This window comes from Dipodomys merriami, unplaced genomic scaffold, assembly GCF_024711535.1.
Source record: "Dipodomys merriami isolate MVZ:Mamm:240054 unplaced genomic scaffold, mDipMer1.0.p SCAF_7, whole genome shotgun sequence".
Lineage (NCBI taxonomy): Eukaryota > Metazoa > Chordata > Mammalia > Rodentia > Heteromyidae > Dipodomys > Dipodomys merriami.
In genome coordinates this window covers 19,138,395-19,161,213 of record NW_027206290.1, presented here as the reverse complement: position 1 = coordinate 19,161,213, position 22,819 = coordinate 19,138,395, and the positions used below count along the sequence as shown (strand labels likewise).

General features: G+C 39.5%; 1 protein-coding gene across 6 annotated transcripts in view; it reads left to right on the top strand.

The window, feature by feature from the left end:
• Evi5 (ecotropic viral integration site 5) overlaps positions 1 to 22,819 on the top strand; it is a 144,040-nt gene that overhangs the window by 61,481 nt on the left and 59,740 nt on the right. For 4 of the 6 annotated variants that reach the window (XM_070007660.1, XM_070007661.1, XM_070007664.1 and 1 more), the window contains 5 exons: positions 2,864 to 2,924; positions 6,914 to 6,967; positions 8,995 to 9,027; positions 9,590 to 9,736; positions 20,384 to 20,518. In XM_070007660.1, coding sequence (XP_069863761.1) covers positions 2,864 to 2,924; positions 6,914 to 6,967; positions 8,995 to 9,027; positions 9,590 to 9,736; positions 20,384 to 20,518 — 430 coding nt within the window. The remainder of the gene's footprint in view (positions 1 to 2,863; positions 2,925 to 6,913; positions 6,968 to 8,994; positions 9,028 to 9,589; positions 9,737 to 20,383; positions 20,519 to 22,819) is intronic. The other 2 variants (XM_070007662.1, XM_070007663.1) reach the window with 2 other exon arrangements.

The window sequence follows — 22,819 nt, the reverse complement described above, 5'->3', positions numbered from 1 at the left end:
TGAGCATTATGGTTCAAAGCCAGCCTCGGCAGGAAAGTCTATGAGACTGTTATCTCCAGTTAATCACCAAAAAAGCTGGAAATGGAGCTGTGGCTCAAGTGGTACAGTGCTAATCTTGAGCAAAAACCTTAGGGACAGTGCCAAAGGCCCTGAATTCAAGCCCCCAGAACAGGTACAAAAAAGAAAAAAAAGTTCTTGAGATCCGTGAACCAGCAGCCAGGTGTATTGGCATGCACGTTTCAAAGCATCTACTTGAGAGGCTGAAATCAGGAAGATTTTGGTTCCAGCCAGTCCTGGTGAATAAAAGTTCATGAGATACTTTCTTAACAGGAAAAACTGGGCATTGTGGAATGTACCTTTTATACGAGATATGTTGGGAAGCATAAACAGAAAGATTGTGATCCATAAAAAGTAATACTGTATCTCTTAAACAGTGAGTTTATAAGGAGGCATGGTTCAAGTGATAGAACATCTGCATAGCAGGTAAGAAGCCCAGAGTTCAAGCCCTAGTATCAGTGCTGCTCCTCCCTCCAGTTGTCAAGGCATTAGCAACAGGGATTCTAAGAATTCTGTTGTCCAGGGCTGGGAATATGGCTTAGTGGTAGAGTGCTTGCCTAGCATGCATGTAGCCCTAGATTCAATTCCTTAGTACCATGTACACAGAAAAAGCTGTAAGTGGTGTTGTTGCTCAAGTGGTAGGGTGTTAGCCATGAGCAAAAGAAGCTCAGGGACAGTTCCCAGGCAATGAGTTTAAGCCCCAGGACTGGCAAAAAGAAAACGAAAAAAAAAATTCTGTTGTCCTAATGCACTCAACACTTGATTAGTATTGTTTATTTTCTCAATCCATTAAGTGTAAAGTGCTTCTTTGGATACTTTTTACATTTCCTTGATTTTTAATAAGAGTAGAGATTTTTCATTTTTTTTGGGGGGGGGTCCGGTCGTGGGGCCTGAACTCTGGGCCTGGGCGCTGTCCCTCAGCTCTTCAGCTCAAGGCTAGCGCTCTACCACTTGAGCCACAGCGCCACTTCCCGCTTTTTTCTTTTTTTGCTTATGTGGTGCTGAGGAATCGAACCCAGGGCCTCTGGCATGCAAAGAAAGAGCTCTACCACTGAGCCACCTTCCCAGCCCCTTTTTCATATGTTTATTGGACTTGTTTTTTAATTTTTTCCCTCTTCCATTTCTGATACAGCGGTTTTGTTTTTGTTTTTGTTTTGGTTGGTTTTAGGGTTTGAACTCAGGGTCTGGGTGCTGTCCCTGATCCTCTTTATGCTCAAGGCTACTGCTTTACCACTAGCACTACTTCCAGTTTTTGAGTGGTTAATTAGAAATAAGAGTCTCATGGGGACTTTTCTGCCTGGGCTGGCTTCGAACCAAGATCCTCAATTTTGGCCTCCTGAGTAGCTAGGGTTATAGGCATGAGCCACTGGTGCCTGGCAGTGGTCCTTATTGGTTAGAAATTATGTACATTGGGCTGGGAAGGTGGCTCAATGGTAGAGTGCTTGCCTTGCATGCATGAGGCCCTGGGTTTGATTCCTCCGCACCAACCACGTAAGCAGAAAAAAAAAGCCAGAAGTGGTGCTGTGGCTCAAGTGGTAGAGCACTAGCCTTAAGCTGAAGAGCTGAGGGACAGTGCCCAGGCCAAGAGTTCAGGCCCACAGCCGGCTCCAAAAAAAAAAAATTAAAAAAACAAGAAATTATGTACATTTGGAGTAGTAATCCTTTGTCAGAATTAAAATAGAAGTCTTTCTATGAAATAACACTCCAGGAACATATAATAAATATTTGTATATATCTCTGACAGAGGTTCAAATTTTCTGTGCATTAGAGGATGGCAAAACAGGTAAGTAGTGTATTTCAGTCACAGTCTAGTGAATGGCAGTATAAATAGGTTAATAATAATAATGTTAGAGATTCCTAACCCGTATGTCTGGAAACTGATATGTACAGTCTGCTAGGGATCAGAAAGGTGTTCTACTAATGTTCCCAATAATTATCTGTCTTGATCCTTTAATTATTGGAAAGAATCCATAGAAGAAATGTACCCTTTTCAGTGTGTCTTCCCAGGGGATGTATAGTTATTTTTATTGCTGTGATTTTAACCTTGGTCACTTAGTTTCAGGTACCATCTGTAAATTTATTGAGAAGTATAGCATTTTTTTTCATAAGTTTAGGGATGACTAGAGCCCATATACTTAGTCCTGTTCGGTGTTGTATATGTTTTACTTCTGAACTTCACTTTTGTATGATTTTTCTTTTGTCATTTGTAAACTGGTTTTGGCAGTGGGGGATGGGAGTACTGGGGTTTAAACTCAAGATCCTAGTTGTTAGGCAGGTGTTCTACCTCTGAGCCACCCCCCCTTCCTTTTTTATACCGGTTGTTTTTGAGATTAGAGGCTCCTTTCCTGCCTAATTATGCCTGGACCATTATCCTCCTACTTTTTTTTTGCTTCCTGTTGTAGCTGGGATGGCATGCACACTCCACTACACTCAACTTCTTCATCTGAGATGGACTTTTCCATCTCTCAGACTTATTCTGCCTGGATCATCTTTCAAATGGAATCCTTATGATCTTAGCCTCTCACATAGCTAGGCTGACAGATGGGTATATCACACCAGGTATTGCTGCCAAATTACTCTGCTTAGACTGGCTGCATACTGATATTGGATCTCAGCCACTCAAGTAGTTAAGATTACAGGCCTGAGCCAGTGATGTCCAACTCAAAATGATTTTATTCATATCAAATATCTCAAGTTATACTCCTATGGAAACTAACAAAATTATTTTTATGTTTATATGTATTTTTAAATTTTATAATTTTGTAAGTGCATGAAAATATATCTTTGACTCTTTTTTTCTTCTTAGGCTTGAAAAAGAATACACTACAATAAAAACTAAAGAGATGGAAGAGCAAGTTGAAATTAAAGTAAGCATTTTAGGAATTTTTTTATGTGCTGAAGATACACTGATTAGTTATTTGACAATAGTTATTAGGTCATGCAATGTTTGTTTCCATCTGTAGTAAATTTAGCAATGAATTGTATATTTACTGACCATCCATCTAGATCATAGGGGTATTTCCAAAAGCGAAACACATGACTGAAATGACTTTCATTTTAGTGTGAAAAAAGAGAAAACTTCCTTTTGCTGAGACTTGGTGGTTCCTCAGGAGAAAGTAGCTCCAAGGGGAAGATAATTACATTCCGCTTAGGCATAATTATTAAAGTGGCAGAGAATGTAATCTGTCCAATGCTAAGACTAACAGTAGAATACACGGAGACAGACTAAATAGAGCAATATCACAGAATTATGACTGCCTTATAGTGGTAGGAATGTTTTTCTTTTCTTTTTTTGCATATTCTTTATTGTGATTAAGTGATTACATAATTTCACAGTATTGTGTGATAGTGATGCTTAGTTAAAGTCACAAACACATTCTAACTTTCATGGGGCAAATTGTCTGTTGTGTCTATAAAGTTTATGAGTTCTATGAGCTTTGGCAACACAGTTATTCCTTCCATATCGGGTGATATGTACATTTATTTCTTTTTGCATAGCGTCAGCTGTTCCTTCTTTCCCACTCGTTCCCTCTCTCCCATCACTGCCATTGAGTTGCTTAGTTCGTTTTGATCAATGTCCAGTGCAGCTGATGGATCCCACTGTTGTATATTTTTCCCTTGATTCCCTCTAGTTCTGAGTCCTCCTCCTAGTTTCCCTTCCGTGTGCACACACATATATATGATCAGCAGCATGGGGTTGTTTAGTAGTGATTCGACCAGATGAGTGGAGGTCCTTTGTTTCTCAAGTCCTGTTAACTTTGTCATATCACCTTACATTTTGGATTTAACATCCACTTATCAGGGAGACCATGTGCCCTTTGTCTCTTTGCTCTTGACTTACCCCACTCAACATAATTTCTTATAGTTCCATCCATTTCCCTGCAAATGACATTATTTTGTCCTTTCTAATGGCTGCATAATATCCCATTGTGTATAGATACCACAATTTTTGGATCCATTCATCTGTGGTGGGACATCTGGGTTGTTTCCATATCCTGGCTATTGTGACCAGTGCTGCAATGCTGCAATAAACATGGAGGTGCATGTGTCCTTGTACACTGGTTCCTGTTGAGGAACATTTTTCTTATCTAAGCAAGGATAATACTTTTGAACTGCTTTTCTCCAGGAAAGTAGGTAGATTTTAATGTGAACGATGAATACCCTAAATTCTTATTTGTACCTCCTTTAAGCTGAGGCTTTTTTTTTTTTTTTTTTTTTTTTTTGGTGCCAGTCCTGGTACTTGAACTCAGAGCCTATGTGCTGTCCTTTGGCTTTTGTGCCCAAGACTAGTACTCTACCACTTGAGCCATAGTGTTACTTACAGCTTTTTGGTGGTTAATTGGACACAAGAGTTTCACAAACTTTTTTGTCCTGGACTGGCTTTTTTTTTTTTTTTTTGGCTGGTCAAGGGGCCAAACTCTGGGCCTGGGCACTGTCCCTCACCTCTTCAGCTCAAGGCTAGTGCTCTACCAATCCAGCCATAATACCACTTCTGGCCTTTTCTGCTTATGTGGTGCTGAAGAATTGAACCCAGGGCCTCATGCATGCAAAGCAAGCCCTCTACCACTGAGCCACCTTCCCAGCCCCCTGGGCTGGCTTTGAACCATGATTCTCTCTTTTTTTTTTTTTTTTGGGTCCGGTTGTGGGGCCTGAACTCTGGGCCTGGGCTCTGTCCCTCAGCTCTTCAGCTCAAGGCTAGCGCTCTACCACTTGAGCCACAGCACCACTTCTGGCTTTTTTCTTTTTGCTTATGTGGTGCTGAGGAATCGAACCCAGGGCCTCAGGCATGCAAGGCAAGCGCTCTACCACTGAGCCACCTTCCCAGGCCCTGAACCATGATTCTCAAATTTCAATTTCCTAAGTAGGATTATAGGCATGAACCACTGGCACCCAGTTTGGTTTTACCTTTTAAATTATGAAAAAAAAATAGCCAGTTTTGGAACTTTTAATTTTCTTAGAAAACAACTCATAATAAATTCTTATATATTTTCAAGATGTAAGGAAGTTTGCAACTTAGTATCTAGTCAAAGCTACAAGGTAGTCAAATTGAAAATAATTGAAACTAACATTTAGTTGTATGAAATTGCATATTTGAAACTGATTTGTTCAACCAGTATTTGAATATTAATATGTAAATTAGAGTCTTTTTTATCTAATGGGGTTGTTAAAATACTTAAACAAGAAAACCTCTTTGGGACACTAATTCTTTTTCTTTTTTTTTTTTTTTTTCTGCCAGTCATGGAGCTTGAACTCAGGGCCTTGGCACTGTCCCTGAGCCTCACTGCTAGCACTCTGCCACTTGAGCCACAGTGCCACTTCTGGCTTTTTCTGTTTTTGTGGTACTGAGGAATCGAACCCAGGGCTTCATGCATGCTAGGAATGCACTCTACCACTAAGCCACATTGCCAGCCTGGGACACTATTTCTTAACAGGGAAGGGTATAAAGAGTATGATAGGCAGGATGATTGGAATGCCATATAAATTGGTAGAGTTGTAATAATAGAATTTCCCCCCTATCACTGATGTAAGCCAATTAAAAACTCACTCTTCCTCTCCCCCTCTCCCCCCACAACATTTTGTAATTTTGTTTTTTGTTTTGGTTGTAAGGGCTTAACCTCAGGGTTTGGCCACTGTGTCGCTGAGCTCTTTTGCTCAGGGCTGGTGCTCCAACACTTTGATTCACAGCTACTTCTGGTTTTCTAGTGGTTAATCAGAGATGAGAGCAGAGTCTGGTGGATTGTCCTGTACAAGCCGGCTTTGAACTGTGATCCTCAGATCTTAGCCTCTTGAGTAGGTAGGATTACAGGTGTGAGCTATCATTGCTTGGCCCCAGATTTTTTTTTTCTTTTTTTGTCCGTCGTGGGGCTTGAACTCTGAGCCTGGGTGTTATTCCTGGTGGTTTATTGGAAATAAGAGTCTTAGGAACTTTTGGGGTTTGGAAGGTGGCATGCCTTAGGCCCTGGGTTCGATTCCTCAGCACCACATAAACAAAAAGGAAAAAGCCAGAAGTGGCGATTGGCTCAAGTGGTAGAGCACTAGCCTTTAGCTGAAGAGCTGAGGGACAGCGCCCAGGCCCAGAGTTCAGGCCCCACGACTGAACCCCCCCCCCAAAAAAAAAAAGAGTCTTAGGAACTTTCCTGCCTGGGCTGGCTTTAAACTGTTATCCTCAGATCTCAGCCTCCTGAGTAGCTAGAATTACAGGCATGAGCCACCAGCGCCTGGCTCCCTTTTTTTTTTTTTGGGTTTTTTTGTTGGTCATGGGGCTTGAACTCTGGGTTTGGGCGCTGTCCCTCAGCTCTTCAGCTCAGGGTGAGTGCTCTACCGCTTGAGCTACAATGCCACTTCTGATTTTCTAGTGGTTCTTATTGGAGATAAGAGGCTCACAGACTTTCCTGCCGGGGCTGGCCTTGAACCGTGATCCTCAGATCTCAGCCTCCTGAGTGGCTAGGATTACAGGCCCAGCTTCCCCCGCCAATTTTTTTTTTTTTGTCGGTTTGGGGCTTGAAATCTGGGCCTGGGCACTGTCCCTCAGCTCTTCAGCTCAAGGCTAGCGTTCTACCACTTGAGCTACAGCACCACTTCCTTTCCAAAAATTTTTAAAGAAATTTTATCATAAGCCATGATAAGTATAAAAAACAGTGGGTTATTTATATATTATAGACTATATTTAAAATTCAGGTACATCTAGAATTATAAATTATTTCCTTTTTGCTATGGATTTCTTTTAGGTTTTAATGATTTGACATATGGCAATATAACTATTCTTTTGAGTATTTTTGTATTTGTCAAAGGATTTTGATTTAAGAATCTTTGCCTTTCTAGAATGCTTGTAAGCAAAATTTTTTTTTTTTGGCAGAGGTTACGCACTGAAAATAGACTATTGAAGCAGCGCATTGAAACATTAGAAAAAGTAAGTAAATGAGTACTAAAAGTTACTGTTGAATGTTTATTATGTTTTTGGTCTGTTTAAAATTCTCAAAAAATGGAACATGTAATCTCCTAAGTTGTGGTAGATTGCCTAGTTTACTATGTTTAACCAAACTAGTTAATAATAAAAGTTTGTAGTAGTCCATGAACCTTTATTGAAGTTTCAATTGAGGTCATTGAGTAACATAATTGATGTCATTTCCTTATTTACATATAACCTCTAAAATATGTGGTAGGACTCCATTAGGATGCCACATTTGAAAGATGAGTTTCAAATGTTATTTAATGTTATAATTACATTTTATATGTTAACCACATTTTAATGTTTTAACCACATTTTAAATGTAGCAATGGTTCTTTTATAGGGATTAGATTTGTTTTTAGTCAGAGTAATTAATTTCTTCTATATAAATTCACTCATACTGCTTTTCACAATGGGGAGTTATATATAAACTTTTGGTTGTCAAGAGTTATTTTGATATTTTCTTACTACCTTTTTTCTCTGTTTTATATAAAATAACTGGCAAATGTAGACTTTTTCATATTGTGATTTTGATATAATGTCTTTGGTAATTGTATTTCTGATGCTGTAAGAATGAATTGAGTAATAAAAGCATAGTTTAATTAAAAGGAAATTTGAATTCACGAACTCTTTTGGCTCTAATATGTGAGAGAAAGTAAGTGGGTTTAAATTTACCCCTTATGATATTGCCAAATGTCTTTAAAATTGTCTCTGAAAATTTATGGATGAATACCTAGGAAAGAAATACCTGAAGCCGAGCGCCGGTGGCTCACGCCTGTAGTCCTAGCTACTCAGGAGGCTGAGATCTGAGGATCGCGGTTCAAAGCCAGCCCGGGCAGGAGAGACCGTGAGACTCCTATCTCCAATAAACCACTAGAAAACTGGAAGTGGTGCTGTAGCTCAAGTGGTAGAGCGCTTCTCTTGAGCTGAAGAGCTGAGGGACAGCGCGCAGGCCCAGAGTTCAAGCCCCACAACCACCAAAAAAAAAAAAAAAAGAAAAAGAAATACCTGAAAAGGGGTTTGGTTTGCAGTATTCTTTTTTTTTAAAGCAATTTTATATTCAGTTTATTTATTGTTTTATAGTAGGACATTTATTATATGCCTGTTGTCTAATAATTGCAGATATATTAAGTCAAATACAGTTTCTGTGTATGTCTCTCATTGTAATAAAGTTACTTTGAAGGTATTTCTACTTTTTGGTGACCCCACGTGAATGTTTAGTTTAATTGTTTTTAAGTTAGCTTAACTTAATTCTCCTCTGTGTTTATAGTAAAGTATTCAACTTGTTAGGTAGGTTTTAAAATCATTGAAGTGAGACATTTTTTATAGAGAAAGCATTCTTTATTGAACCTTCAGAATGAAAAAGAAGTCATAGAAAGTGTTTGGATTTTGCTTCTAGAAATTTCAAGTGCCCTTTTTTTTTTTTACTGGTTTAGGTGGCCTCGGTGTGTCACTTAGCACTTATAATTCTAGAAATACTTAAGTATCAATTGAATTCTATAACCAAGAAGTTTACTTCCTCAGTTGTCACTGTGGTCTGTTTATTTCACTAGTCATTTTCCTTGTTCTGTTTCTTTGGATGTTGCTGTTATACAAATGGCTGTCGTACTTTGTAAGTGAAATTGCTTACTTGAATTCCTTCTGCTTTTCACATAAATGGGTTGATGATGTGATTAAGATGTACAAAAAAGATGTAAAGTAATACTTTCATGAGACAGTATTTACTTGTTTTGGTAATCAAAAAGTACTTGGAATTTGTGTTTGGTCTCTTCTAGAAACACTTGATTTTCTGCAGTTTATCTTTGTTTTAATCTTTTTTAAGGCTTAATAAATGTACATTCAGTGGAAATAATTTTAAAGTTAAAATGTCCATTTTAAAACAGTGAAAAGTAGGTGGAATTTGGGTATGTTTGTTTCTTCTTATTCCTAATTTTATCACTTTTATTTTCCTTTTTCTTACATTGCTATCTGAATTTTTCCCTTTGTAGGAAAGTGCTTCCTTGGCAGATAGATTGATACAGGTATATTTTTTTTTTTTGTTTTGGGTTTTTTTTTTTTAAAGCATTTTCTCTAACTTTACTTGTAAGGACACTTCTGAACCTAGAAGTTTGTATTTTTAATGCATGCAATTTTACATGCATTTTGCTATAATTTTGGGTGGTATATGGGTAAAAACTTAATTTTGGATGACTGTTACTTTGTTTCATTTAAATAGGCACTTTTTGCACGTTTTTAAAGCTAACCTTATTTTTTAAAGTAATTATTTCAAAATGACAATCAGTGGATTTGGTGATATTAACCATTGTATTAAAAAGTTTAGTCCTGCATGTACAACTCAGTAATAATGCATGAACTGAATTTTTATTGACTGAGGAAGGAACTCAAGAAAAGAACTTTTTATTTAGTTTTCCCAAATTTACTGGAGCAATAACACATTGCTAGCTTATAATTACCTAGGCTGTTCTGTTTTCTCAGGTGATTTTTTTTTAACATGGCAAAATAAATAACTAAACCTCACAAAAGGCAGTCTTTCTTGAATCTATTCTAAATTGCTTTACACACACATAAAAATTATGTCCTAAGGGACAAGTGACAAGAGCCCAGGAGGCTGAGGAAAACTACCTCATAAAACGGGAGTTGGCCACCATCAAACAGCAGAGTGATGAGGCCAGTGCTAAGCTGGAGCACGCTGAGAATACCATCAGGAAGCTCCAGCACCAGCAACAATGGGTAAGGAGTCTTGCTAGTGCCTTTCTCACTCTTATTATCCCTTTCCCTTTATAAGCCAGTTTTTTGAAAAGCACATCTTCTGTGCTCTTGTTTTAATACTTTTCTGTTTTAATTGAATTCTTAAATCATTTATGTTCTGTAATACATAGGGGTCTTACTGTGGCCTAAAAACTCCTTGTTCTGTTTTTTTTTTTCTACATAGTTTTGTTAGAACTAGGTAATTAATATTTTCTTCCCTTACATTATGTTCTAAGTCATACAAAATAAGCAGTGTGTGTCAGACCTCCTTTTTAGGGTTAGAAGTAATCTGGACTTGTTAGTTTTTGCTCATTGTGCAAATGAAAAATTACCCAACATTTAGCATGTAATCTTCTTTGATCATGGGGCAGTTTATATCTTACGGTATACTGTAGCTTATGTAGACTGTATCACAACATTGAATAATGAATTAAATTGTATGCTTATGTATTTTTCAAGAGGAGAACAATGAATCCTTTAAAAATTTTATTAACCTGGACTGGGAAGGTGGCTCAGTGGTAGAGCGCTTGCCTTGCATGCCTGAGGCCCTGGGTTCGATTCCTCAGCACCACATAAGCAAAAATAAAAAAGCCGGAAGTGGCTCTGTGGCTCAAGTGGTAGAGCGCTAGCTTGAGCTGAAGAGCTGAGGGACAGTGCCCAGGCCCAGAGTTCAGGCCCCACGACTGGACCCCAAAAAAAATAAAATAAAATAAAAATTTTATTAACCTATAGCTCCAAATTTGGTGATATTTTAGAACTGGTTAGATATATCTTTTGATTATGACATAATTTTCCACTGCCAAATTCATATTAGCATTATCTTAATCAGGATTGTGAAGGTTGAAATGAAAAGTCCAACTGTCTATCTCTGAAAAGCTATTTCCTTTTTTCTGTTATCTCAAGTAGGAACTGGATTGTAATAGGAGTAGTTTGAAAAAGCTGTTGAATTTAGAATTGAATACAGGTCTGGAGGACAAAGAGAATGACTGCAAAGTTGGATATTATTTTTATTCAGTAAAATTAAGAAACATCATTGCCTATGTAAGGACATTAAAAGCCTAAAAGGAAAAAAAAAAAATGGGCCAGGTGTGATGGCTCAATCCTGTGGTCCTAGCTCCTTGTGTGGTGGATCCTGGGATCCTGATACCAGGCAAGCCCAGGCATAAAAATTCCTGAGACTCCATCTTAATCAGGGACTAGATGTGGTGGCACTCAACTGTTTTCCTAGCTATGGGGAAAGTTCAGTGAATGGGTGCAATGGTACCTATCTGCTATCCCCAGAGAGACAAGGAAGCACAAGTAGAAGGATTACATCCCAGCCTGACCCTGGGCATAACAACAAGAACCTACCTGAAAATAATGAATGCTTAAGGAGGTGGAGGCATGGCTCAAAAGTTATAACTCCTTCTTAGCAAGCATAAGGCTCTGAGTACTGCCTAAGTACTGCCTCCTACCTCCCCCAAAAAGGGAGAATTGAAAGAGCCATAATACATAATTTTTCTTTTTTTTATTGTGAAAATACTGTACAGAGGGGTTACAATTACATGATAATTTTTCTTTTCTTTCTTTCTTTTCTTTTCTTTTCTTTCCTTTCCCTCCCTCCCTCCCTCCCTCTCTTGCTCCTTCCTGCCCTGCCTGCCTGCCCTGCCTGCCTGCCTGCCTGCCCTGCCTGCCTGCCTGCCTGCCTGCCTTCCTTCCTTCCTTCCTTCCTTGCTTCCTTCCTTCCCTCCCTCCCTGCTTCCTTCCTTCCTTGCTTGCTTCCTTCCTTCCTTCCTTGCTTGCTTGCTTGCTTGCTTCCTTCCTTCCTTCCTTGCTTGCTTGCTTGCTTGCTTCCTTGCTTGCTTGCTTGCTTGCTTCCTTCCTTCCTTGCTTGCTTGCTTGCTTGCTTCCTTCCTTCCTTCCTTGCTTGCTTGCTTCCTTCCTTCCTTTCTCCTTCTTTCTTTCCTTTCTCTCTCTCTTTCTCTCTTTCTTTCCAGTCCTGGGGCTTGAACCTAAGGCAGTGCCCAGGCTTGGACACTGTCCCCAAGCTTCTTTTGCTCAAGGCTAGCACTCTATACCACTTGAGCCACAGCACCACTTACAGCTTTGTCTGTTTTTGTGGTACTGGGAAATCAAACCCAAGGCTTCATGCTTGCTAGGCAAGCACTCTACCACTAAGCCACATTCCTAAACCCCTATAATATGTATTTTTCTATTGTTAATGCAGATAGCTAAGAAAAATAAGAGCAGTAACAATAAATACTAAAAAAGCCAGCACTCAATATTTTATTCTGCATTTCCATGAAATACCAATGATACCAAAGGAAAAACAGCTGGTCACTTCATCCTAGCTACTCAGGAGGCTGAATCTGAGGATTGAGATTTGAACCCAGCCCCAGAAAAAAAGTCCCTGAGACTTTTTTTGAGAATGTGAGGTTGAAAAGGCAGACTCCACTTACTATATAAAACCTCTTCTGTCATTTTCACTTGAATAGGGCTGCTGTTATCTAAACAAACATGAAGAGATGCATTGCCAGAACTTGCTGTAAGTTTAGGACAGTCATTATGTAGGCTTACATAAGTGCCATCATAATGTTGCAGTTGTCATTTGGTAAAATAAAGGTATGTATGATCAGGTTATTAATTTGAATATGAAACACACTCTACTGGAAACTTTCTTATAAGACTATGAGGGTGGAGGGTTGTAAGTTTGAGGTCATCCTGGGTCACATAGCAGACTCAAAGTGAGCCTGAGCTGTATAGCTAGACACCCCCTCCTCCACCCTACCCCTGCAAAAAGGTGAGACCTAGCCCTTAGTTTCTTTTATAAAGAAGCTTCCTTCCCCCCCCCCCCCTCACCCCCGGTTGTGGGGCTTGAACTCTGGGCCTGGGCACTGTTCCTGAGCTCAAGGTGAGCACTCTACCACTTGAGCCACAGCACCACTTCTGGTTTTTTGGTTAATTGGAGATAAGAGTCTCATGGACTTTACTGCCTGAGCTGGCTTTGAACTATGATCCTCAGATCTCAGCCTCCTGAGCAGCCAGGATTACAGGCATGAGCCACCGGTGCCAGCTGAAGCTTCATTTTTGTTGTTTTATTATACCTTTGCTGGGGGGCAGGGTTTTGCTCTGGACTGCAGGATTGTCCTAAACGCACAATCCTCCTGCCTCTACCTCCTGAATGCTGAGATTGTAGTCATGTGCCACCACACCTGAGCAGACAAGAGGAGTCAGTTGGATGAGGGCAGGGAGGACTCACCACTAATCCTGAGACTGCTTCCACAGTGCAGAGGTGATACTGTTCCAGGAGTTGAAGAGGATTAAGAAGTAAAAGTATAGGATAAAAGTGAGTCCCTATGTGCATTGCAATCAGGCGCTTGAGAGAAAAAGGACAGATAGGCGCTTTCTTCATCCTTGCAGGCCATGGGCAGGCACAGTGGTACAGGCCTATCTTATCAGCTAAAGCAGGAATCCTAAAATAGGAACACGGCCATCCAAGTACAAGCCCTGGCCAAAAAAACAAAGAAAGTCCAAGGCTCTATCTGAAAATAACTAGTGCATAAAAGGGCTGATGTATGGCCCAGCAGTAGAGCATTTGCCAAGCAAATGCAAGAGTTCAAATTCTAGTACTATATACATGTTGAAATGGAATCTTGTGAACTTTTTTTGCCCAGGCTGGCCTGGAACCATGATCCTTTTAATTTCAGCCTCCCACGTAGCTTGAATGATAAGTATAGGCCACTGTACTGTACTTAGCTATTAGTTGAGAAAGGGGTCTTGTGAATTTTTGCTAGGCTTGCTTCCCGAGTAGCTACTGGTAGAATCTAATATACTTATTAACAAGCATGACACTTAGGGGCTTTGTAACAGCAACAATACCTAGGTGCTATTTGACCTTGTAGACCCTTGTTAATATAATAGCAAAGTAGTAGATGTAGTGAAGATTAAATTATAATACCTAAGTGCTTATCATATGCCTGGTGGGTAGCAGGCTCAATAGGTGTTACAGTACTATCATCACTGTTGTTGTCATAAACATTGAAACATGAGGTATAAAATTTTCTTTCTGTACAGAATAAGAGTCTGAAACTGTAGTAGCTAGTTTCATGTAAGTCATTATCCATAGCCTCATTTTTTTTTCATTGCCATTTTCATGTGATTTTTGATATTCATTGGTTGTGTAGCCTGGGACAAGTTATTTAACTTCTGTGTTATATTTAACCTCTTTGTTTGCACTATGTGTAATAGCAGTAGTCATAATAATAGGCAATTGTTGATTCTCCAGTGAGTTGATACTCTATAATGTCTGCCACACAGTGAGGGCTCAATACATGATAGCTGCTTTAGGATTCATGTTAATATTTCCTTAACACAGTTTCTACCATTTTGCTCAGCCAATGATATATATTGCTAATAACAGAACCAAATTTGCAAGGAGCTAATATTGACAGGATAAATTTTGTAATAGACTAAAAATTGACAGAAGTATTACTTTCCTGACCAAATTTAGACCTACATCTTGGTGCTGGTGGCTCATGCCTATAATCCTGGCTACTCAGGAAGCTGCATCCTGGAGGATCACAGTTTAAAGCCAGCCTGAACAGAAAAGTTCATAAGACTCCTATCTCCCGTAAAAGGCTGGAGGCATGACTCAAGTGCTATAGCACTAACCATGAGCAAGAAAGCCAAAGGAGTTCAGGTCCTGAACTACTACCTCAGTACTGCTAAAAAAGAAGTTTAGACTTATTAGGAATATTTATCCATTGAGTATTGGCTATAGCCAGGTGTAGAGGTGCATACCTGTAATTCCAGATATTTGGAAAGTAGAAGCAGGAGGATCAAGAGTTCAATGCAAGCCTGGACAAAGTGAGATGCTGATTTTCTAACAAGAAAGAACTAGGAATATAGCTCAAGTGGTAGAGTGCTTGGCTAGCAGGCCTGAGTCCCAAATGCATTTAAAGTACCACAAGGCTTAGTCCTAGTGAAACTTACTTTTGTTATCAATAAAAATAGGTATGGTAGCTGGGTGCCAGTGGCTCACACCTTTAATTCTAGCTACTAAGGATGCTGATATCTGAGGATCGCAGTTCAGAGCCAGCCTGGGCAGGAAAGTCCATGAGACTCTTATCTCCAATAAGCCATGGGAAAACTGAAAGTGGAACTGTGGCTCAAGTGGTAGAGCGCTAGCCTTGAGCTGAAGAGCTAAAGGACAGCGCCCAGGCCCAGAGTTCAAGCCCCATGACTGACCACAAAAAAAGAAAAAAAAAAAGGATATGGATACAATTAGATAGGGTTGTTACTATATGGGGAAATTTTATAATGAAGCAAAATTAGCTTAATGGAGTTAGCCTCATTCTGAATATTAAAGAATATCAGCACTTACATATGTTTCATTAATGTATTTATATTAATCAGCATGAAATCCCAACCTCCTCAACTTAAACACAATAGCCATAAATACTTACATAGTCTCAGATGGTGGAAATTTTTTTTTTTTTTGGTCGGTCGTGGGGTCTGAACTCTGGGCCTGGGCACTGCCCCTCAGCTCTTTAGCTCAAGACTAGTGCTCTACCACTTGAGCCACAGCACCCACTACCAGCTTTTTCTGTATATGTGGTGCTGAGGAATCGAACTCAGGGCTTCATGCATGCAAGGCAAGCACTCTACCACTGAGGAGCCACCTTCCCAGCCTTCAGATGGTGGACACATTCTATTTATTACAATCTAGTTCAAGAGGTAACATAAAATATTAAATAATAATACAGTGTTACTATAGCAGGAAATATATGAGAATACTGCAGTAGTTCAAAGAGAGAGATGAAGACCATGAATAAAAATAATAGAGAAGAGCAAATTTCCAAGATAACTGAAGAGAAATTGCTAGGGTTTTGGGATTGATGGTACAGGCTGGTAGAAGGGAGTTTCTTTCTTTCTTTCTTTCTTTCTTTCTTTCTTTCTTTCTTTCTTTCTTTCTTTCTTTCTTTCTTCTTTCCTTCCTTCCTCTCTCTTGCCTTCCTTCCTTTCTTCCTTTCTTTCCCTTCCTTCCTTCCTTCCTTTCTTTCTTTCCTTTCTTTCCCTTCCTTCCTTCCTTCCTTCCTTCCTTCCTTCCTTCCTTCCTTCCTTCCTTCCTTCCTTCCTTTCTTTCTTCCTTTCTTTCTTTCTTTCTTTCTTTCTTTCTTTCTTTCTTTCTTTCTTTCTTTCTTTCTCTTTCTTTCTTTCTTTCTTTCTTTCTTTCTTGGCCTTGAACTCAGGGCCTAGCCACTGTCCTTGAGCTTCTTTTGCTGAAGGCTAGCACTCCATCCCTTGAGCCACAGCACCACTTCCAGCTTTTATGTGGTTTATGAGGAATTGAACTCAGGGGTTCATGGATACTAGGCAAGCACTCTACCACTAAGTCACATTCCCAGCCCCATTTTTTCTTTTACTTTATCTTGAAGTAGTTGTACAAAGAGAATTCAGTTAAGTGTGTTCGGTTGTATGACCATCTTGATCAATGTCACCCAAAAGGGAAGTTTTGACTACATCTATTGTTAGGTAATGTTGCCCAAAGCAAGATAGGAAATAAGGAGGAAAAGATGTAATATTGCATTTTGACATGCTAAATATGAGATAGATATGAGGCCAAGTAGACGAAATTGACTGGATGAAGCTGTAACTATGCATCTAAGCTTAGTGGAATGATCTGGCCTGAAAATAAGTACTGGAAAATTGCTACTCTCTCGATCTCTCTTTTTTTTTTTCTTTTTTTGTCGGTCATGGGGCTTGAACTCTGGGCCTGAGCGCTGTCCCTCAGCTCTTCAGCTCAAGGCTAGCGTTCTACCACTTTTGAGCTACAGCGCCACTTCCGGTTTTCTGGTGGTGTATTGGAGATAAGAGTTTCATGGACTTTCCTGCCCGGGCTGGCTTTGAACCGTGATCCTCAGATCTCAGCCTCCTGAGTAGCTAGGATTACAGGCATGAGCCACCGGCGCCCATCTGCCACTCACTTTCTTTTCCTTCTCTACTCTACACAACCCTTTCCTGCTCCTCTGAAATACCAAGCTTTCACTGTATGCTCTCTGTCCTTCTCCCTCTCATTTTACTCCGTTCTCCTTTTACTTCCTCTTTTGGCTATTTTATAAATTATTCCTTATTGATTTTATCTACAATCTATGTAGACAATATCTAACAGATAAACATTATGTCATGCTGCCTATACCTGTGGACTATTTGTACATGAAATTATGTAGTCCATAAGACAAGGAAAATGGGAAGACTGAGAATACACAGTATTAACCCCTGGGGACTACTACTGATGGATAGCCACACACATAGCACAAATACTTTTATAAAGCATCAGAATTCTTTGAGGAGACAGCAAAAATAGATAGGAGACACAGAAGAATAATGCTCCAAAATATAAGGAGAAAAGAATTAAGAAAGGAAAGTTGTGTTAACTGTTAGACTTGTCCAGTAAAAGCTGAATAAAAGAACTTGACTTTTTTTTTTTCTCGTGTGTGTGGGAAGGACATGTGTGTGCTGTTCTTGGTGCTTGGATTCAGGACCTAGGCACTGTCCCTGAGTTTTGGGCTCAATGCTAGTGCTGGGCTGGGAAGGTGGCTTGCCTAGCATGCATGAAGCCCTGAGTTCAATTCCTTATTCCACATAAACAGAAAAAAAAGCTGGAAGTGGTGCTGTGGCTCAAGTGGTAGAGTGATAGACTTGAGTAAAAGAAGCTCAGGATTCTTAATCTACAGTTAAGTAGCATAATACCTGAGATGTGGTAAAGTACTAGCTCTGGACAAAAACAAAACAAAACTGAGCAAGAGAGTAAGGTGTAAGGTCCTGAGTTCAAGTACCAACACACACGCACACACACATATTCCCAACAGTCCTTTAGTTTATTTTTTTTTAATATGGTTGAAATAATTTGTATGAGATCAAGGATTCCATTCTGTAGTGGTCCATTTAAGTGTGATGTTTTCTTAGGGATCATTCTAATAGAGGATGTTGGCAAACAGTACCTGGACTAAAGTTATCAGGGCTTTAGGAAAAGAGTAATCAATTCTGGCAATGCCCATCAAATAGCTATGATCTCATTAAACAAATTATGGTACCTCTAGTTTGGATAAGGTGAGTATTTGTCAAGGTGATATACCTGTTGAAGGTGCACTTCCTATATTGAAGTCTTAATAAAGTCATTACAAGAAACATGTAGTTCATTGAATTAAACAGTCTCCATTTGAATATCTTTTGAGGTGACTAGGGTAGGAGCATACTAAATGTTTTATTTAATAATTTTAATTGTTTAATTTGACATCCAATTTGCCCCCCCCCCTTGGTGATAGTAGGAGCTGAACTAGGGTCTGTACACTTGCTTAGTAAGTACTGTATCTCTTTCTCCTCCCCTCCCCTCCCCTCCCCTCTCCTCTCCTCCCCTCCCCTCCCCTCCCCTCTCTTCTCCCTCCCCTCCCCTCCCCTCCCCTCCCCTCCCCTCCCCTCCCCTCCCCTCCTCTCCTGTCCTTTCCTCTCCTCTCCTCTCTTCTCCTTTCCCTTGTCGGTTGTAGGGCTTGAACTCTGGGCCTGGGCGCTGTCCCTGAGCTCTTCAGCTCAAGGCAAGCACTCTACCGGGCTGTCTTTGAACTGCAATCCTCAGATCTTACCCTCCTGAGTAGCTAGGAATACTGGCGTGAGCCACTGGCGCACGGCTTGCACTGTACCTCTTAAGTCATGTTCCCACCCCGTTTTTGAACTGGTTATTTTTGAGTTAATGTCTTGGTTTATGCCTGGATCAGTCCTCTTGGACTGCAGTCCTCCTTGTGAGTCTTCATGTTGTTGGGAATGAATGGTGCATGCCACTACACTCAGCCTTTGGTTGAGCTGGAGTCTTACAATTTCTTTTTGTCTGGGTTGGCCTTGAACTGCAGTCCCTTTTCTTTACCTCTGGTTCCTTGGATTTCAGGCTTGAGCCACCAGATCTGACTTGTTTCTAATGTATTCAAGGAAAAACAGAGCCACTCTTTAGTTGGTTTTTTTTTTTTTTTGTTGTTGTTGTTGTTTTCGTTATTGGAGTTTGAATTAAGAGCCTTGAAGTTACTAGGCAGTCTCTCTACAATTTGAGACATTCTTCCAGCCTTTTTTTTTTTTTTTGCTTTAGTTAATTTTTAATAAGGTCTTTTTTTTTTGTTTGTTTTTTAAGCTGACCTATGATCCACTTCTGTATTCTTCACAGGTAGCTGCCCTGACAGGCAGGTACCATTATGCCTAGTTATTGGTTAAGATGGAGGGGTCTCACAAACTTTTTGCCTGTATCAGCCTCAACCATGATCCCTGGTCTGCTTCCCAAACAGCTAGGATTACAGTCCTAAACCACTCTTTCTGGCCTGTTTGCTTTTTGAGACGATGTTTCATTATGTAGCCCAGGCTTGGAATTCACAATCTTCTTACCTGTGAGTGCTTGAATTATAGGTGAAGGCCACCTCCCTGGGCTTTTCTTTTCTTTTTCTTTCTTTTTTTTTTTTACTTTGCATTAAATGTTTTGTTTGAACTGGATTAAAGATTTGAATGGTTTCATTGTTACTTATAGTGTAAAAGGGAAATGGAAGGCTCTGTGACTAACTTTTCTGTGTAGCACCTGCTTTATCTCTGCTTCTAGTAATTTTAATATTTTTATTTCAAAGAACTATATATTTCTAAGACAAATACAATTTTTTTAGTTTGGGTTTTAAGATAGTTCCCCTTATATTTGTGCCCTGTTTTGATTTCTAATACATTAAAATTTCCAGTAAATGTATACTTCTGTTGTCTTTATCAGTGCTGTCTAGGTAATGTGAGCTATATATACAGTTACAAAGTTTATAGTACCTGTTAAAACAGTTAAAAATTGCTAGGTGCTGGTGGCTTATGCCTGTAATCCTAGCTAGTCAGGAGTCTGAGATCTGAGGATCGTGGTTTGAAGCCAGCTTAGGCAGAAAAGTTACCATGAGTAGCACCGTGGTTCAAGTGGTAGAGTGCTAGCCTTGAGCACAAATTGGCTCAGGAACAGCACCCACACCCCACAATCAACAAAAATAAAAAGGTAAAAATATTTGTATCCCTATATGGTTAAAGTATGTTAACATGAAATCAACATAAAAGTCACTGAGTTATTTTACCATTTTAAATTTGTTTTGGTGGCAGAGTTGGGGATACCTGAGCCTTGAGTATGTTAAGGAGGTGTTCTCCCACTGAACCACATCCCCAGCACTTATTTCATATTAATTCTTTGGCATCTAGTTTGTATTTTATACTTGTCCCAATTTTGATTAGTCACATTTTATGTGCTCAGTGAACACAAGCTGGCTAATGGCTGTCTATTGTACAGGATCTATAGAGTCAGACAGATTCTTAGTATCTAGATGAACAGACCAAAGGAGAGTTATATGAACTGGATTTGATTATTACAATATCTAGTTACCACCCAGAAGCATCTTTAAAGCCATCAGAACTGAGTTGTTTTATTTATTGGTTGGGAAGTTAGTTGGATGAAATAGCTGCAACTCTTGGGTAGATGGCACTTTTACAGTTTCGTTGAACTCAGTATGTGGATTATATAATTGAATTAATTTTACTGAATGTACATGTTCATGTGCTTCACTGAAATTTCAATATTTAACCTTCTATAACCTTTAGCACAAATGCAGTTCCAACTACAATGAAGATTTCGTGCTACAGCTAGAGAAGGAATTGGTCCAGGCCCGACTGAGTGAAGCTGAGTCTCAGTGTGCACTAAAGGAGATGCAGGATAAGGTCCTGGATATAGAGAAGGTAAGAAATTGCATAAATGCAGTTTCCTTCTAAAGGTAAGAAATTGCATAAATGCAGTTTCCTTCTAAATTGGAGGGGGAGCTGCAGAATATATTTACGAAGTATTTATTAAGCAATTAAATTGGATTTGGTGACTTACATATTAAAAGACCTTATATATTAGTTATTAATGGAGAAAATAAAATACTTTTAAGATTGCCAATTATTGTTGTTGCTTCTATATAAATTCAAACCCCAAGATTAAGGATAAAAATGGAAATTTGAAGTCAGGCACATGGCTCAAGTCTGTAATCTTAGCTACTTGAAAGGCAGAGACTGGGAGATCATAGTTGGAGGCCATCCTGGGCAAAGAAAAGTTCCTTCTCAACCAAGGTCTGAGCACAGGATGTGTACCTGTCATCCCACCACCTCTGAGAGAGGAACAAGTAGGAGGATCACAGTTCTGGTGGACTCAAGCTTAATTAAAGTCCCTATCTCTAAAAATAATCAATATGAGCTAGGTGCTGGTGGTCACACCTGTCATCCTAGTTATTCCAGGAGGCTGCAATCTGAGGATCGCGTTTTGAAGCCAGTCTATGCAGGGTAGGCCAGTTAAATACTGAAAAACGTAGAGCAAAAAAGGCTCCTCAGGCCCTAAGGCCCTACATTCAAGTCCCAGGAACAACACACACATACACACACGCACACACAAATGTTGAATGTCTCACATGATAGAGCACTTCTTTGGCAAGTGAGAGGCCTCAAGTTCAAACCAGTATTGCTTCCCCACCACAAAAAAAACAAAAATAAAAAACAAGGAAGGAAGGAAAGAAAGAAATTTGATCCCTTTTGTAAGGGGAAGAGAACAAGGATAATTTTTATAGGGAGAAACTTAGGAGATGGAAATTAGCAGTCTTCAAATATCATAGCATCTTTATGTGAAAGAGAAAGTAGGATTGCATGCGTAGACATTCCAGACATTCACCTCAGGATGATTGTTACTACTATCCAAGTCAGAAAAGGTCACTTTAGGGTATATAGGAAATGCCTCTACAACTGAGTTGTACTTACTTTTGGAAGCAAAGTTATTATGTTTCAAGGATATTAAGGCTTTCTAGATAAGTAGTAAAATATAAAACTTTCAGATTAAACAGATTTAATCACCTGTATTTTAGATCACAAACAGAATCTTTTCTTATCTATAAAATCATTGCTGCTCTATGCTATATGATGAGTTTGTTCCTTTTTTTTTTTTTTTTCCCCTCGGTCATGGGGCTTGAACTCTGGGCCTGGGCACTGCCCCTGAGCTCTTCAGCCCAAGGCAAGCACTCTACCACTTGAGCCACAGCGCCATTTCCAGTTTTCTGATGGTTAACTCGAGATAAGAGTCTCAGGTACTTTCCTTCCCGGGCTGGCTTCAAACGGCGATCCTCAAAGCTTAGCTTTCTGAGTAGCTGGGATTGCAGGCTTGAGCCACCAGCGCCCAGCTTAGTTTGTTCCTTTTTATACCAAGTTAGTATTTAGCTACTGAATCAAAGGCCCCCTAGATAAGATATATAACAGCCTAAGTTTAGTATTTCTTAATGAAATAGAACAGGTGGTGGAATCATTTTGCTAGAGTTCTACTTGTTATTTGCATATTAATCTGAAAAGTTGACTGATTTGTTATGGGAAAGCAAACAAGAATGTTGAAATACCTGTCAATATTTTGTCTCTAATCTAGGAGTACTCTAGTCTCCATGCCTTAGCTAAGAATCTTACAGTTAGAAAGATTTTGAATATTTGAAACAAAGAAGTGTACTTGGATCCAGTTCAAAAGTATGTTTCTTGCCTGAAGGAGGGGACATGGCATGCACCTGTAGTCCCAATTACTTGGGAGGGTGCTTAGAAGAGATCAACTTAGCCCATGAGGTTAGGACCAACTTGGGCAACATTTCCAGACCCTTGCTCAAAAAACAAAGCAAAACAAAAAACCCAGCAATTTCTTTTTTTAAAAAAATTAGTTCACATTAGTAATACATTGTTGTATTTCAATATGTTAAATGTGTTCCCACCTCACCTCCAAAAGTAATTGTTAATATTCATATTTTATAGTAAAAAGGAGATTATGAAGTTGCATTATGGTTATTTTATTTTATTTTGTCAGTCATGGGTCTTGAACTCTGTCCCTGAGCTCTTCAGCTCAAGGCTGGTGCTCTATTACTTGAACCACAGTGCCACTTTAAGTTTTCTGGTGGTTAATTGGAGATAAAAGTGTCATGAACTTTCCTTCTTGGACTGGCTTTGAACCGCAATCCTCATATCTCAGCCTCCTGAGTAGCT